This window comes from Colletotrichum siamense (genome assembly GCF_013390195.1).
Source record: "Colletotrichum siamense strain Cg363 chromosome Unknown KSG_Cg363_contig08, whole genome shotgun sequence".
NCBI lineage: Eukaryota > Fungi > Ascomycota > Sordariomycetes > Glomerellales > Glomerellaceae > Colletotrichum > Colletotrichum siamense.
The window spans coordinates 3,082,788-3,097,635 of record NW_023501021.1 but is presented as its reverse complement, the minus strand read 5'-3'; the positions used below and the strand labels follow the sequence as shown (position 1 = coordinate 3,097,635).

General features: G+C 55.3%; 7 protein-coding genes across 7 annotated transcripts; 3 read left to right on the top strand and 4 right to left on the bottom strand.

Moving 5' to 3' along the window:
- Positions 1-281: 281 nt before the first annotated feature.
- On the top strand, positions 282-749 carry CGCS363_v012364 (uncharacterized protein; the record flags this gene model as incomplete). The annotated part of the gene is made up of 2 exons (XM_036644213.1): positions 282-382; positions 488-749. The coding sequence occupies 2 exons, from the start codon at positions 282-284 to the stop codon at positions 747-749; spliced, it is 363 nt and encodes a 120-aa protein (XP_036490831.1).
- Positions 750-1,325: 576 nt separating this feature from the next.
- Positions 1,326-2,577, bottom strand: ftrA-1 (High affinity iron permease ftrA; the record flags this gene model as incomplete). Its single annotated transcript, XM_036644212.1, has 5 exons — positions 1,326-1,568; positions 1,622-1,820; positions 1,880-2,325; positions 2,377-2,501; positions 2,553-2,577. The coding sequence occupies 5 exons, from the start codon at positions 2,575-2,577 to the stop codon at positions 1,326-1,328; spliced, it is 1,038 nt and encodes a 345-aa protein (XP_036490836.1).
- A 1,195-nt stretch (positions 2,578-3,772) lies between these two features.
- On the top strand, positions 3,773-5,759 carry fetC-1 (Iron transport multicopper oxidase fetC; the record flags this gene model as incomplete). Its single annotated transcript, XM_036644211.1, has 4 exons — positions 3,773-4,132; positions 4,194-4,912; positions 4,963-5,613; positions 5,675-5,759. 4 exons carry the CDS (start codon positions 3,773-3,775, stop codon positions 5,757-5,759), a joined length of 1,815 nt encoding a protein of 604 aa, XP_036490835.1.
- Positions 5,760-6,320: 561 nt separating this feature from the next.
- On the bottom strand, positions 6,321-7,375 carry CGCS363_v012361 (uncharacterized protein; the record flags this gene model as incomplete). Its single annotated transcript, XM_036644210.1, has 4 exons — positions 6,321-6,892; positions 6,995-7,066; positions 7,122-7,231; positions 7,290-7,375. The coding sequence occupies 4 exons, from the start codon at positions 7,373-7,375 to the stop codon at positions 6,321-6,323; spliced, it is 840 nt and encodes a 279-aa protein (XP_036490834.1).
- Positions 7,376-9,730: 2,355 nt separating this feature from the next.
- CGCS363_v012360 (uncharacterized protein) lies at positions 9,731-10,629 on the top strand (the record flags this gene model as incomplete). The annotated part of the gene is made up of 3 exons (XM_036644209.1): positions 9,731-9,884; positions 9,971-10,440; positions 10,513-10,629. The coding sequence occupies 3 exons, from the start codon at positions 9,731-9,733 to the stop codon at positions 10,627-10,629; spliced, it is 741 nt and encodes a 246-aa protein (XP_036490833.1).
- A 269-nt stretch (positions 10,630-10,898) lies between these two features.
- On the bottom strand, positions 10,899-12,417 carry CGCS363_v012359 (putative L-asparaginase 1; the record flags this gene model as incomplete). The annotated part of the gene is made up of 7 exons (XM_036644208.1): positions 10,899-11,061; positions 11,140-11,289; positions 11,348-11,396; positions 11,455-11,654; positions 11,705-11,877; positions 11,931-12,225; positions 12,281-12,417. The coding sequence occupies 7 exons, from the start codon at positions 12,415-12,417 to the stop codon at positions 10,899-10,901; spliced, it is 1,167 nt and encodes a 388-aa protein (XP_036490910.1).
- A 1,005-nt stretch (positions 12,418-13,422) lies between these two features.
- Positions 13,423-14,691, bottom strand: CGCS363_v012358 (uncharacterized protein; the record flags this gene model as incomplete). The annotated part of the gene is made up of 1 exon (XM_036644207.1): positions 13,423-14,691. One exon carries the CDS (start codon positions 14,689-14,691, stop codon positions 13,423-13,425), a length of 1,269 nt encoding a protein of 422 aa, XP_036490816.1.
- Between the last annotated feature and the right edge of the window lie 157 nt (positions 14,692-14,848).

Sequence of the window (14,848 nt, the reverse complement as noted above, 5' to 3'; positions counted from 1 at the left end):
CCTCATGAGCACTCATCTCTTACCTCAGCCAGCTTAGACGAACAGAATCACTCGAACGCGGTAGGGTCGCGTATGTTTCAGCAGCGGACCGACCTCCACCGAATGTTCATGACGTAGCAATGATGAGGCTTCCACCAAAGGGCACATAAGGGAGACTGGGCGAAGCCAATTCACTTTGCTATTGGATCTTTATCCTTAATTGCATTCAATAGTAACAGTTCTCCACAATCATACAAATATCTTACCTGATATTATCCAGAATCACTTCGCCAGTAGTAAATATGTCTGGTACAGCACCGAACAACCCTGCGCCTGGCAGCCACGCCAGCGACCGCGGAGTCGAGCAAACACCTCTGGACGCAAACCAGCACGGGCAAGCGCAGTAAGCGATATTCCACCCAGCTCTTGAAATTTTCTTTGCAGGACAGAAATGAAATCTTGTGCGAAAGTTTCGATCGTTATCGCATCGAGGGCTGACACGTCACAGAAACATCATCGACGAGACCAAGGATACCCATGGTTCGGCGGTTGACCGCAACATCGGCGAGAGCATCGACGCCGCAAACGCGAAATCGGGGTTGTCGTCACGGGTGGATGAGATTCTGAACAAATCTTCGTCGTCGTCGTCGCCTGCTGCGGGCAGCGGGACAGCTGGCGCGGAGCGCAAAGCCACGTCGGCGACCGAGCAGGGATTCCGGGTTGGCGAGGAGGCGGATCTGCATCATCTGGCTAGCAGCAAGCAGCCATGATGAGGCTCGGGGGTGGTTATCATTGCAAAAGATCATGTGGCGGGATGATTTAATGCAGTGATCGGCGAAGAAGTAGGGGTTGTGCTCGGAAACCGAACTCATACCTCCGGAATGGATTGTTTTGATAAAGTACACTAGAAACGGAGGCCCTCCTGTGGTCTCGTCCAATAATAGAATGGAGAGAAATTGCAATACTACGGGTGGCCTGCGAAGAAGTGAGGCCTCACGCTGGGCTTGGTTGAAGATGTGACCAAGGTCATGCCATTTTCTGCCTTTTGGACGATGAACCGGAGGGAGCATCACCAAATCCAAACGACAACATTCTATAAAGCAGGTCAGGTATATGCAATCAAATTGAGTATGCTGATGTACATGAGTCGTATGTACAAAATATGCTATTTTCATTCTTTCTTCATTAAGGCGTCTTCGGTCTTCACCCCGCGACATGACCCAAAAATTGCTCGCCTCTGGGAGAATGCACTCCTCTTCCAATGAAGATCACAAGGCGCACTGATCCAGGTCGTTTCCAGGTAGGCGCCTTTCTCGGGGAATTCGGGAGGACGGCACTGCTTGATCTTACCTCGCGGGCCTGCTGAGGAGAGGTTCTTGGTCGTCGCCCTCGTGCTCCACGTGCTTGTCCTTCTTCGCAAAGGGCCAGTACCCCTTCTCGTTACAGATCATGGCGAAGAAGCCCGTGGCGACAGCGACCCAGTACAGGTTGTAGGAGACGACGGAGCCCACCGTGGCGGAGTTTTGCCAGCCAAGGACGGCGTTGAAGATTCCCCAGAAGCCGCCGCCGTTGAGATCGGGGTTGCAGCACTGTGGTGCGTTAGTATGTTGATTCGGGGGGAGGTTGTGAAGGACCATCTTACGTTTACGTGCCAGACGCTCCTGCGAATGTCGTAGGAGCCAGGCCCGGAGCCCAGCTCTGCGGCGTCACCGCCGACAATCTTGTTCCACTCGTTCTGCTCAAAGTGCCAGACACCCTTGGAGAAGAGGCCGGCAGCAATGAGGTACAAGAAGCAGGTAGAGACGATGAGGAAGAGCTGAATGGGTGCGGTTTTGGAGCCCCTGGATGGGGAGTCAGCACGGACATCAAAATGGCTAGACTTGTGATGATTGGAACTCACTTGTAGATGAAGTAACCAACAAAGGCACCGAGAGCGAGTCCGAGGACTGAGGAGAGAGCGATGGCACCGGCGGGAATGCTCACACCGACACCGACGATGAACAAGACACCCTCAAAGCCCTCTCGCAGGACCGTGATGAAAGGCAGCAGGAAGAGAGCATACTTCTCGCCGAGATATTTGAGGCGCTCGCCCCAGGGGCCAGAGTGGCTCTCGGTAGCATTGAGAGCCTTGGACAGCTTCGCACGCCACTTGTCCTGGAGCTTCGTCACACGGAGGAGCACGGCGCCCATGGCGGTGATGATGAGGGAGGCGCCGAGGGAGAAGACGCCCTCCCAGATGCTCTCGGCGGCGGCGAACTGCTCCGCGCCGAGGCTGTGAATTCCGCTGATGATGGCAACGGCGATGAGAACGCACGTCAGCAGGCCGGCGACGGTGCCGAACCAGACCTGTGCATGTCAGATTTGGAGGTCCTCGTGAAAAAGATGGGATGAACTCACCTGCTGCACCATCTTTTGATAGAGCACCGGGTCATCTTGAGTTGCCAAGGTGCGCTTGATGAAGGCGAGCAGAACCGAGACGATGATTGCGGTCTCAAGGGACTCGCGGAAGGTGATGAAGAAGACTGAGGCAGTTAGCGGGCATGTCTGAATGAGAACCGTCTCATCGAGCTTACTGGGCAGTGAAAATAGGTCCTCCATCTTGTGTTGTTTTGAGATGCTCTATGGGTGAGGCTGAAGATTACAGATGGTAGATGAGTGGTGGCAACTGGGGGCGAATGGTGGTGGTGCTAGGCGCGCGGCGGCTGAGCGTCCCGTCAGCTGAGAGAGTTCGGGCGGCTGGAACTTAAGGGGCTCTAGCTGCGCTGTTGGTTCTGGGCAGGCTTGACTCGACGAGGGAGGGGAGTGTCTACGGCGCAAGAGAGTCTGAGAGCATCGCAGACGACAGGCTTCTCGGCTGCGGTATATCGAAAGAAGAGAGAGAGGCTCGACGAGGGATGATGGATGCGACAGTCACCACAGCAGAGCACAGCACAGGGCAGAGCGGAGATGCAGATGGATGAGATGCTGCGACAGCGGCCGGGGCGGCTCTTTTCGAAATGCGTGTGGTGGCCAGGGTGGATGGATGCCGATGGATACAGGGCTCTCACTGTGAAATTTCACGCTGGAACAATCCCGTCCCAACCAGCGTGAAGGATTGTCGGCCAATGTCTGTCGCGTGACGGGCGACGAGCGCGGAGACCGAAAGGTTTTTCCTCGCTTTTTCGAAGACCGGGGTGGCCAGCGATGTCGGCTAGCGCCAAAGACGGAGCGAATCGGCAGTACTGTCCAGCATAAGGTACCTTAGGTGTTGTGCTGCTGGCAGGTCGATGACAGGTTCGTCCCGGCGGAAGGGGTGGGCTGGCTGCTGCGTGTTTGATTTTCAGGCGGCGGCGGATCAGATAAACCCCACCGGGGTGGGCCTTTTTCGCTTCTCTTGAGGGGGGCTTTCCCTTATCAGATCCAGGCCGCCAAGACGCATGCAATTTTCCATCAGGCGACCCTTTTTCACGTGTGTCTCGCTTCCGACTTCCCCCCCTTCCCAATAGGTCCCTCTATCCGTTGGAAAGCAGCCACACTGGAAGAAGGCCATGTTCTCCGTGCTCGGCCCGGTTCGATGAAGCCTTTGCGGAACCACGACGTTTTGAAATAGCGATACCAGCACTCTGGTTGACGACGACGACGACGACGACGACGTCTGGCCCGGTGAGACAGCGACCGACACAAGGGAGACTCACACAGAGAGAGTCTGGCAACTGAAAGCTTGTGTTGAGTCTTGAGTCATAGACTTGGTAACTTTGCACACCACCGAGCGAGCACAGCACATCGCAACCCCAATTTGACGCTCACGGCCGCCATGGCCTTTTCATCGCCAAGTTCGCCCCTCATGGCTCGTCTCACAGCCTTGATGCTATTCGCGACGCCAGCCCTGGCAAAGACCATCAACCTCGACTGGAACATCACATGGGTGACCTCCAACCCCGACGGCCAGTTCGACAAGCCCACCATCGGCGTTAATGGGCAATGGCCGCTGCCACTCATCGAGGCCACAAAAGGCGACAGGCTCGTTCTTAACGTCAACAACCAGCTCGGTGTTGAGAGCACCAGCCTGCACTTCCACGGTCTGTTTCAAAATGGCACAAACTACATGGACGGCGCTGTCGGCGTGACCCAGTGCGCCATCCCTCCAGGAAAGTCTCTTACATATGATTTCAAAGTGAGAGACCCCAACTCATACACTCACACAGCCGTTGCATGAGGCTCACACATCTTCTCAGTTTGATCAATCAGGCACATACTGGTATCACGCCCACAACGATGGCCAGTACCCCGAGGGTCTGCGTGGCCCCGTTGTTATCCACGATCCCGAGGGTCCCTACGAGGGAAAGTATGACGAGGAGCTCGTCATCACCTTGTCAGATTGGTATCACCAGTCAACGAGATATCTCATCAAGGAGCTCATCAGTGTCGAGAACCCCACCGGCGCCGAGCCCGTCCCCAACTCGGCTCTCATGAACGATACCCAAAACCTGCAGGTCAAGGTCCAGCCCGGCAAGACCTACCTCATCCGCCTGGTCAACGTCGGTGCCTTTGCATCCCAGTACATTTGGTTCGAGGGCCACCAGATGCGTGTTGTTGAGGTTGACGGCGTCTGGACCGAGGAGGCCGATGCCGACATGCTCTACATCACCCCGGCGCAGCGCTACAGCGTTCTTCTCACCACCAAGAAGGATGCATCGCAAAACTTCGCCATCGTCGGCTCCATGGACGAGGAGTTGTTCGATGTCATTCCCGACGACCAGAACTCCAACGTCACCGGCTGGCTCGTCTACGATGAGAAGAAGCCCCTGCCTGAGCCCGCGACCGTAGACGATTTCGAGGCCGCCTTTGATGATTTTGATCTTGTGCCCGTCGACCATCGAGAGCTCTACGACAAGGTCGATTACTCCTTCAGCTTCACCGTCAAGATGGATAATCTGGTTGATGGCGCTAACTAGTATGTCTCCCGTCGAATGCTGTGACAGGCCAATGACTAATATGCACCAGCGCCTTCTTCAACGACAAGACCTACGTCGCCCCCAAGGTCCCGTCCTTGTACACCGCCCTCACTGTCGGGGAGAAGAACGCTCTGGACCCCCGCGTCTACGGTACCTACACCAACACGCAGGTCCTCAAGCACAACGAGGTGATCGAGATCGTCCTCAACAATGAGGACGACGGCAAGCACCCCTTCCACCTCCACGGCCACCAGTTCCAAGTCGTCCACCGCTCCGACGAGGACGCCGGCGCGTACGCCAACGACAGCAGCATCAGCTTCCCAAAGTACCCGATGCGCCGAGACACCCTCGTCGTCGAGGGCAACGGCAACTTTGTGATCCGCTTCAAGGCTAACAACCCGGGCGTGTGGCTCTTCCACTGCCATATTGAGTGGCACATGGACCAGGGTCTTGTCGCCACCATCATCGAGGCGCCCGAGGCGCTCCAGGGGCAGAAGATCCCTGAGGGACACCTGGAGGCGTGTCGTGCGGGTGGAGTTCCCACCAAGGGCAACGCCGCAGGCAATACCAAGAACGTCTTCGACCTGAAGGGTGAGAACAAGCCCGCCGGGCCCCTGCCTGAAGGTTTCACGGCCAAGGGCTATGTTGCCATGTTTTTCAGCGTTATCGCCGCCTTCCTGGGCCTGGCCGTCATTTCATGGTGAGTTTAACGAATCAGTCTCCTTTTCCATCACTGAAGCTTTCATGCTAATTCTTGCTAGGTACGGTTCTATGGAGTCTGACCAGAAGGAGAGCGCTGTCGAAGAAGACGAGACAACTCCCCTGGCCAGAGGCAGAGATGAGTGAGACGCATATAGAGGATCTTTACAAACATCATACCCAAGCAATGTGATTAGTTACCATAGCATTTATCAGCAATCGGTCAAATTTGAACAGAGATTCACCTGCCATTCACCATCTGATGCTGCGACCAAGACTGTGGGCCAGGCGAGTCATCTCGGTCTCCGAGGCATGGCCCTCGGTATCTCGGAGCACAGTGTCAACCCCGTCCGGGAGCACTTCCATCTGTCGATTGCCTGTCAACCACTGAGGATACAGCGCTTATTTAGGATGGCTTGGGTAAGGTGGCTGTCAGGTTGTTGGCATACATCGAATTGGCATACTGATCAGCCATACATCGTTGGAAGCAACGAGCACATTTGGACTTGGGCGAGCACAAATAAACATCAACCATAAACTCATTGCTAAACTAAGGACTGGATATCATCTCGTCGCACATAAACACATCGTCCAACCAAAAGTCCATAAATCATGACATCCAACCCAACCACCCACCCCATCCGCCCCCCATCAACAACAGTCCTATGTACCTGAAGCCATGCCACACCTCTTACCTCATCGTCTTGCTCATCGGATATTGTTAAGCTGGACGCTGTTCTGCGAAGTCGAGTCCTTGGCGGCGTTCCAGTGCTCCGAGTTCCTCGCGTTGTCCTCCATGCGCGCAAGGCGGGAGTTGCGCTTCTTCTGCTGGCTGCGGCGGTAGAAGAACAACGCGGCGCCGAGAAGCAGACCGACGCCCGCGACGGCACCGATGACGATACCGGCGATGGCGCCGCCGGAAAGCTTCTTGCTGCCGGAAGACGAAGAGCCGGAGCCGCTGTTGGAGGCGGAGTTGGTGGACGAGGCGGACGGGGAGGCGGTGGCCTTGAGGTCGTCCTCGCCGGGCTCGGTGGCGTTGAAGCAGGGGATGCGGGTGTTGAAGTTGGCGAGCTCGACGTAGGTGATGTCGGCGCAGGCGTAGAAGGTCTGGTTGTGCGGGGCGTCCCAGTCGGCCTTGTAGATGATCTGGAGGGTGGCGTTGCTGCCGGCGGTGACGGAGCTGGGCGGGTTGGCGATGTTGACGCAGGTGTGGCCGGGGTTCAGGTCGGCGACGCTCTGGTTTTCGATGAGAGTTTCAAAGTCGCTGTTGGAGGTAGGGTCTGGGAGGACGAGTAAGTATGTTGTTGTTGCAGAATGCAGTTACACAAGGTGATTGTATAAGAAGTGTCAAAATTTGGGTTAGGGGGTTAGGGTTAACATACCGTTCTTGTAGGAAATGGAGATCTTGGTGTTGTAGTAATCATCCTGGGCAACAAGGGCAACCTGTCCGTTCACTGGCAGAGTTTATGTTAGACATGGGCAGTTGAGATTGAAGTCATGGCAACTCACCAAGAGGGAACTCGGTTCTGTTCTCAACGCCAGACTTGGAGCCGCAAGGGGCCTGGTTGTCCATATCGCCGCTCCATACTCTGTCGGCGGGCCACATGAAGGCAGCAGGGCTACGAGACAAAGTCAGTCAACGTCACCAACACCGCTGTTCCTCGGCGTCCGACTCACCCCATGTCATCGTCCATGACATTGTCCTGGGCGTAGGCGACAGACGCCAGCCCGAGGGCCAAGAAGGTCTTCAGCGAGGAGTGCATTTCGAAAAAGTCGATGAAAACGATTGCAAGTCGGATACCCGGCAGAACCCCAAGAGATGCAAAGCCACAACTTCAGACCAAGGGACTGGACTGGGATCGGGGAGATGAGCGATGGAAATTAAGAATTAAGGGGTGTGCATCCTTGGGAACACGAACCGGATGGCGGCAATGCGTTCAAGTTATACTACTGCTGCAAGTGCCTACCCGGTTTACCCAGTTTACCTTTCTGATGTACGGAGACTGCCTCTTCGAGGGCTGCATGTGTGTGTGTACATGTTCCCGCCCCGCGCACGCCAACCTCGATCCAACCACCTCCGCTTTGCACATGTGCAGAATAGACAACGCTCAAAAAGCAATGAGGGAAAATTTCGAACCGTCCGTCCACACACACACAACGAACAGAAGTGCGGCCCAGAACGTGGGCTCCTCTGGCCAAGTACGCCGAATCTCGTTGGGTGATGCATGGTCTGGGTGGTGGTGCAGGTGGCGACAAGTTCTTGGAAAGTCTTGGAAATGTACCGTTAGGTTCACAGGATGACAGGACCCAGCAAAATCCGAAGGGACCTTTGGAGAAGCGGTTCGGCAGCATTGCAGAGGAGAACTGGGGACAGGCATCGGCGGCAAATACGAAGTTCTCGGCCGCCGAAGGGGCCGGCTGGTTCAATCTAACGTCTCTTTCTTCCTCTCCTCTCTGTTTATTTGTCTTGTCTTTTCTGCAATAGACTGGTGGGCAAAGGGCCAGCATCGGATAAGCGTCACTTGGCAAAAAGGCAACGGGTTGCAGAGTAGCGTGGGAGTCATGGAGAAGCGACAGGGTTCCGGGTTGTGAGTCTTGACTCTTGAGTGGTGAGATGCGCAACATTCGAAGAGGGGAACGAGGGATAAAAAAATACAATTAAATAAAAACAATTTTCAGAGTGCAGTTTATCAGATCGCTCCGTCCAATCAAGTGCTGCCATGCGGCCCGCCGTGCCTCTTGGCGGCAGCGCCAATATCGCCCAAACAGGGAACGTCCGTCCTCTTCGCCGATGGCTTTCCCACTGATGTGATTGATAAGATTAGATGCATCACAAGGTCGAGATCCTGTGTGTGTCCAGTGCCCGGTGCTCCGCTCCATTTAATCGTACCTTAAACCCTTTCTCCACCGACAAGGGGGGGGCTGGTGTCTCCTCCTCCTCCTTCCAGCCAGCCATTCAGCCAGGACTCAGTCCGACCTCGCCCACAAAAGAACCAGGGGGGGAGGGTAGTTTAACCCATCCCGCCGAACGAAGCGAGAAAAAGTGCCCCCCTCACGCCACGGACAGTCATCGTCCATCAGATAATCGCAGTGGCCATGGGCGACCCCTGGTTCTGGGCCGAGAGCTGGACCCGACGATATCGGTGAATCCAGACACACGCACCGGAAAGAAAAGCCCTTTTCGGGAAGGCGAGAAGCATCCTTACCGGCCAACCGAATGTTTTCAGCACTTGGCATCAGGTCACCGTTTCCCGACAGGTCGACAAGGAGGGCGGGGTGGAGGATGAGAGGGGCGGCGGCGGCACAGGAACATGATGTGAGTTTGTTGTTGCTACCTTGCCTACTGCAAGCTGCAACTGCGCGCGCGAGAGAGCGGAGCGGATCATGGATCATCAGTCTAGCAACAAACCACTGCCAACCAGCCTTCTTCCTCCTCTTCACTCGTCTGCTTCTCTTGCACAGCACACTAATCAAGGCTTTAGTCATGTCCTCGGCATCGCCAGCTGGTTAAGGTAGCAGCCGTACCATGTAAGTACACTTAGAGTTGCGTTGGTTCGGCGGGTACCTGTGCCACGCCCCCTCCCCTCCTCTCCGACATGGATCTCGTTCTTGATTTTCCATCGTTGGTACGAGCTTTTCGGCATCCCGCACGAGATTGCACTCACAAGCGTGCCGGGCCCAGTCATGTCGGGTCGGCGATCCGGGGCAAATCCGAGCACGCCAGATCCCAACTTGCTCACCTTGCTCACGCCGGACTGCCCTTCGTCTTTGGGCAAATCCACATGCGCGCGAGTTGGTTCCCCCTGTCTCCGCAAGCTGAGTGATGGAGCTGAGCCAAGACTGCGAAGCTGGGAGTTCCCATGACGGATACACGCACACGAACCCGGCTCGCAGTCTAGACTGACGCGTGGTTCCTGGGAATACGAAAAGCCAAGAACAGTATGCATATAATAGGCTCTTCCCAACCGTCTCTTGGTCCGGATTGTCTCCTCTTCCTCCTCACGCTCGTTCTTAATTAGCTGATTGGCATTTCCAAGACAATTCCCCTTCCAGTCCTCAAAGCATCTTCCTCGGCATCCTCAACCTTTAGCCTTACAAGCTTCCTAATAGCCTTCAAGATGCGTTCATTCGTTACCTGCACCGTTCTGGCCTCCGTCGCCTCCCTGGCTTCCGCCTCCATCCAGGCCCGCTGGGAGTACCCTGAGGCTGTTCCCGCTATCATGCGCCGTCAGGACCCTGGCACTCCCGCCTACGCCTGCCACGAGAACTGCGGTAAGAACACGTCACCATTGGGGTCTCAACTGAGGCACAATGGCAGCTGTATCACGAGATTTGGCGTCTAACACCACCTGACATAGGTCTTCTCATCACCCTCGGCCGTACCGACGGCTTCTGCGACAACGCCGAGTGGAACACCCGCTACGACGCCTGCATGGCCTGCGCCAACAACTTCGGCATCTGGATCTACTACCGCAACGGCGTGACCACCGCCGCCGAGAAGTGCGGCCTGTCTCCCACTCCCAGCCCCTCCGGCGCCGCCGCCACCACTGCCGCTGCCACCAGCGCCGCCCCGGCTCCCTCTACTGCCGCCGAGCCCGCCCCCACCACCGCGGCCGCTTCTTCTTCCGCCGCCGCCCCTCCCGCTGAGGAGTCCTCTTCCGCCCCTGCTGCCACCTCTGCCGCTGCTCCCGCCACCACCCTGACCACCGCCGCCAGCTCTGCCGCCTCCTCCGGCGCGGCCACCCCCTCCGCCTCTGGCACCGGTGCCGCCGGTACCTCCACCGCCACCGCTACCCGCGTCACCTCCATCGGTACCTCCGTCGTCATTGTATGTGCCGCCTGGGCCTGGTCTCTGTTGTGATGGGAATCTGTGTTAACGTGGTCTCTCTCTGCCTTTTAGCCCTCCGGAACTGCCACCCCCAGCAGCCCCGTCTTCGCCGGCGCCTCCAAGAACACCGGCGTTCTCGGCGCCGTCGGCGCCATCGGTGTCGTCGGCCTGGTCCTTGCTGCTCTCTAAGCGAGAACGCCGTCATGACGATGATTTGTACATACGCGATGAATTTGGAAAAGCACACCAAGAAGCATTAGCTTGCTTTATCCTTAATTTTCACTGGAGATCTGGGCCACTTTTCAATGTGTGTATGATAGCGAGCTTGTTATTATACGATTGGAGATAGTATATCTAAACCTAATGAGTCTCCCATCATGTGCTGGTTCTGTGTCATCATGAAATTGCTCTTGATGATTTAGGGTAAACTGCCTAGTGCCTACTTATACATCATAATGTTAGGATGAGTAGTAGTATTTCTGACTGGCTGGTGATCCATAGACCGCGTTCCTGAGCGGACTTTCAAAAAGGTCGCGAATTTGATCGAGGCTGTAGCGAGCGTTGATGGCAAGCTGAAGCATTATGCGAGCCTGGTCGGCACCGACGTAGCTTGAGTAAATGCTACGACGGTGATTAGCAAGTTTCGGTGGATTCAATGATGTCGTGAGTGAGACGGGAAGAAATAGGAATGTGACTTACAGAGCCCCGGGAATAGGACTGGGCACGCCGGAGCCGGTAACCGGGCGGGCGACGGCAACGGTGGGGATCCCTTGCTCAAAGAGATCGGCAGCCGCAGCTCTGGCGCTAGGACTGACGGAAGCCGCTCCGGGCCCCAGGATCACCAAACCCCTGTTCAAAGATTAGCATCGGCGGTGGAGGGGGGCTCTGCAAAAAGTGATCGGCTTACTTTGCCCCGTTTTGGACAGCGGCGTACATCAACGAGGCATCGAAGCCCTCTGGGACGTTGTCAGCGCGGAACGATCGTTCTGTTTATCTTTCGCGGGGAATACGTACGGTGACCGTAGACGATGATGACAGCAGGCAGCTCGGTCGTGTTGCTGACGTCAAAATAGGGACGGCCGGTGGGGTAAGCCGCGTCGAAGAAGTAGTATGGCTGGCCGGCGAGGAAGGCGCCGAGGTTTCCTTGCTCGAGAGCGTGGAAGGTGTCGGGAGTATTCGCGTTGACCTTGGTTGAGTAGTAGATTGATGTGATCCTAGCACAGTCAGATGCGGATATCTTCATGAACGCTTCTGAACTTCTTACCTGTCATTGAAAGCAATAAGTCCACCGCGGTTTCGCGAAGCAGGTGAGGCGGCGGCAGCGACAGCCTGGTAAAAGTTTGACCGTCCATCGGGAGAGATGTATGTGTCGGGGCGCATAGCGCCGGTCGCCACGAACGGCTTGGAGCAGTTGAAAGTCAAGTCGACCCCAAAAGCCTTCGCTCATGTCAGTCTTCTGATTCTTTGCCCATTCCATGTCATCAACCCACTGTCTCCTCTAATGTGTTCGTCCCGTGGAACATGATGGCACCAGCGATATCGCTTCCGTCAGAACAGAGCTGTTTGTTGGCATATTGGCTGATGTTCAAGTACAGCGAAGAATTGAGGCCCGCGCTGCCGCCGGATGCTGGGAATCTCACAATCGCAAGCTGGGCGACGTCGAGGACCTCGGTGATATTGCCAATCAGATCCTCGGGGGTGGGAGGGTTTCCCGAGCCGTAGGCGATGTTGTCAAGGCGACTGTAATTTGAGGCTGATAGGATGGTTCCACCGGCGCTGTAAATTCTGCATGTCGTTGTCAGCCAAGAGGAAGCCATATCCAAGCCTTTGCTGTACTCACACGACCTTGGGTAACGATGAGTTGGTCGAGATCCATTCCAGGTCCAAATCGTTTTGAGGCACATCTGCACGAGAGATAGGAGAGGCGCACGAAACAACGACCAATGATAGGAAAGCCCAATAGTGTCGAAGAAACATCATGATGTTGTATGATGATATCTTGGCATAGGAAGTGGTGTTTGTGCGGTGTTGTCACGACTGTGAAAGCGTCTTCGGTACCGTGTCACAGACCACATGTTGTCCTTATTTATATGTCACAAGTCGGACAATCCTGTGGCATTCTTCATGAATAATCATAGCCGTGACTACAAGCTTGATAGAGGATCTTACCCGCATGTAACGAAGCATACATCGGCCATTGAGCCTGCAGTGCAGCTCGTAGGCCTGAATTCCTTCACGGCGAGACTGGATAAGAACCCCACATCGTTATCTCGGCCAGCACCGCCGACGGCCAGGTTGGCGGTGTACCATTGCCTGTAGACCGAAGCTTGGCATTACGAATGCGTTGTTTTTGTCTTCGAAGCTTCTAAGCCATATTAATGTGACAACGTCACTTTGCTTCAAAGTCACCGCAGGAAATAAAGTCTTATCATGTAAAATCCGCTATCGGTATCCGAATCCTTGCGAAGTCATCAACCGGCTGCAGAATGGGCAACTCACGTTGGTATCGGGTGCTGTCCGGATGGTGCGAGTATGCGCGGGGTAGCTGGGTCTCCGGGTGGCTGGTATCTGTGGGGGTTAATGACGTTGATCCAGTGGTCGGCTGGGATGCATCGCGACCCTGCCCTCCGCCATCCCTCGTTGTCCTCAGTCATTTCGGTCGAGAAACTTGGTCACATTGAGAGGCGAAAGGGCAAAAATTAGATTAATCAATAGTCGATATAGGAAAAACGTCTGACGATGTAGGACTCTCCTGATAAAACCTATTCAGCCGCAGGACGTCTTAAAAAATGATTGGTTGATTCCTCTTCAAAATCTACCTACGCGTAATAGTTGAATACTGAGATATAGGTTCTAAGTGAAAAAGTGCTCCATCAAGAGGTCTGATGAGGATGGGCAAGGCCCTTTCTATATACATGTACAGCCCCTGCTCCTCACACTAACCATTCTGGGGCGACCCTGTTCAAAAGCAACCGCCAGAAACTAGGGTATGCCGTCGAAAACATGTGCACCAGAACTGCATCCAGTGGCAGTGAAATACCATCCCCACGAACGCTCAAGTGTTACCATCGGCTTCGTCTTGTTGCGGCTTTTTAGCAGGTAAACCAGCGTCCAGGACATGTTCACACCGCCTACGATAGCTTCCAAAGCAGCCGTTGCCTCCTGCACAACTTCCGGGTCTTGACATCTAACCAGTGCAAAGCCTATGGGGCGGATGATGGAGTTCTCAAGCCCAATCGTGGCGGGGCCGTTGAGGGGCTTCTCCCGGGCAAGCTGCATCATGCTGCGGATGAGATCTAGGTAAAGTGGCTTCACCGCCGGCAGCATGTTCGCGTGTGTCTTGTGGCGGGCGTGCAGCTCTGAGATGGTCTCGAGATACATGGTCTCGAGAATCATCGCCCGCGACCACCGGGAGCCATGGGTGATTCTGTGTTCTTTGGCGTGTTGCAAAAGCGGCGTGAAAGCGGTGCGCCACGAGTGAAGGAAGTCGTCGCATTCGTTGTACGCAGCAGCCTTCGTAGCCTCGCTGACTCGTCGGACCCCGTCCCCGGAAACCTTGAGAGGGTGGAGCGAATGGGCCATCATGTGTTGCACAAAGTTCCACCAGGTGAAAGCTTGCTGAGTGCTGTTGAAGCGGTCGGGAATTTTGCTCATGCTGAGTCGGTGTCGACACCCATGAGGAAACCGTCGTGCTGGGCACAATATTTTGACATGACCTGCCTTGCTTAATGATTCGATCCAGGGGGATGTATCGTGTCGCTCTAGAGAATCGAACATGGCCTTGTCCATATCCGAGAGTCTAAGCTCCTCAAGGGGAAGACCCTGCTCCTCGATCAACAAATCAACGTATTGGTACATCATGGCCACAGCGTGGTTGTGGTGTTTGGCGGCATTGACTGTGCTGCCAGCCATGAACTCGAAAGTCGTGAAAAGCATCGACGCCAGAATGGCGCTGGGCAAGGTGGTCTTTGAGGACTTCAGTCGGTATATTGCGCGGACCCCGCGACCATAATGCTCCAAGGCCGCCTGGTACTCCTCACTGATGTAATCTTCCAGGGTCATCGACTGGAAGGACCTCCCAAGCGCACCCACAGCGCAACAGATTTGACGGACACCACTAGTCTCCGCTGCGCTTTGGGCGAACTTGGGAGTCATGATTGAAGCATCATCGATGAGGAGCGTGTCTCCCGACTCGACACTAAAGGCAAATGACTGGAAAGCCTCCCAGTCCTTCTGCTGGCCAAATAGCATTGTTTCATAGCCAGGGATCTTGAATAAACGGGTATCGGTGGTGGAGAAATTGTGGCTACGGGAGACAATCCGTGCCTGTTTCGACGGCAGCAGAGTGCGGGACGTTGAGTCTAGGTAGCCAGGACACTCGCGTCCGGACTTGACACATTTCATGCAG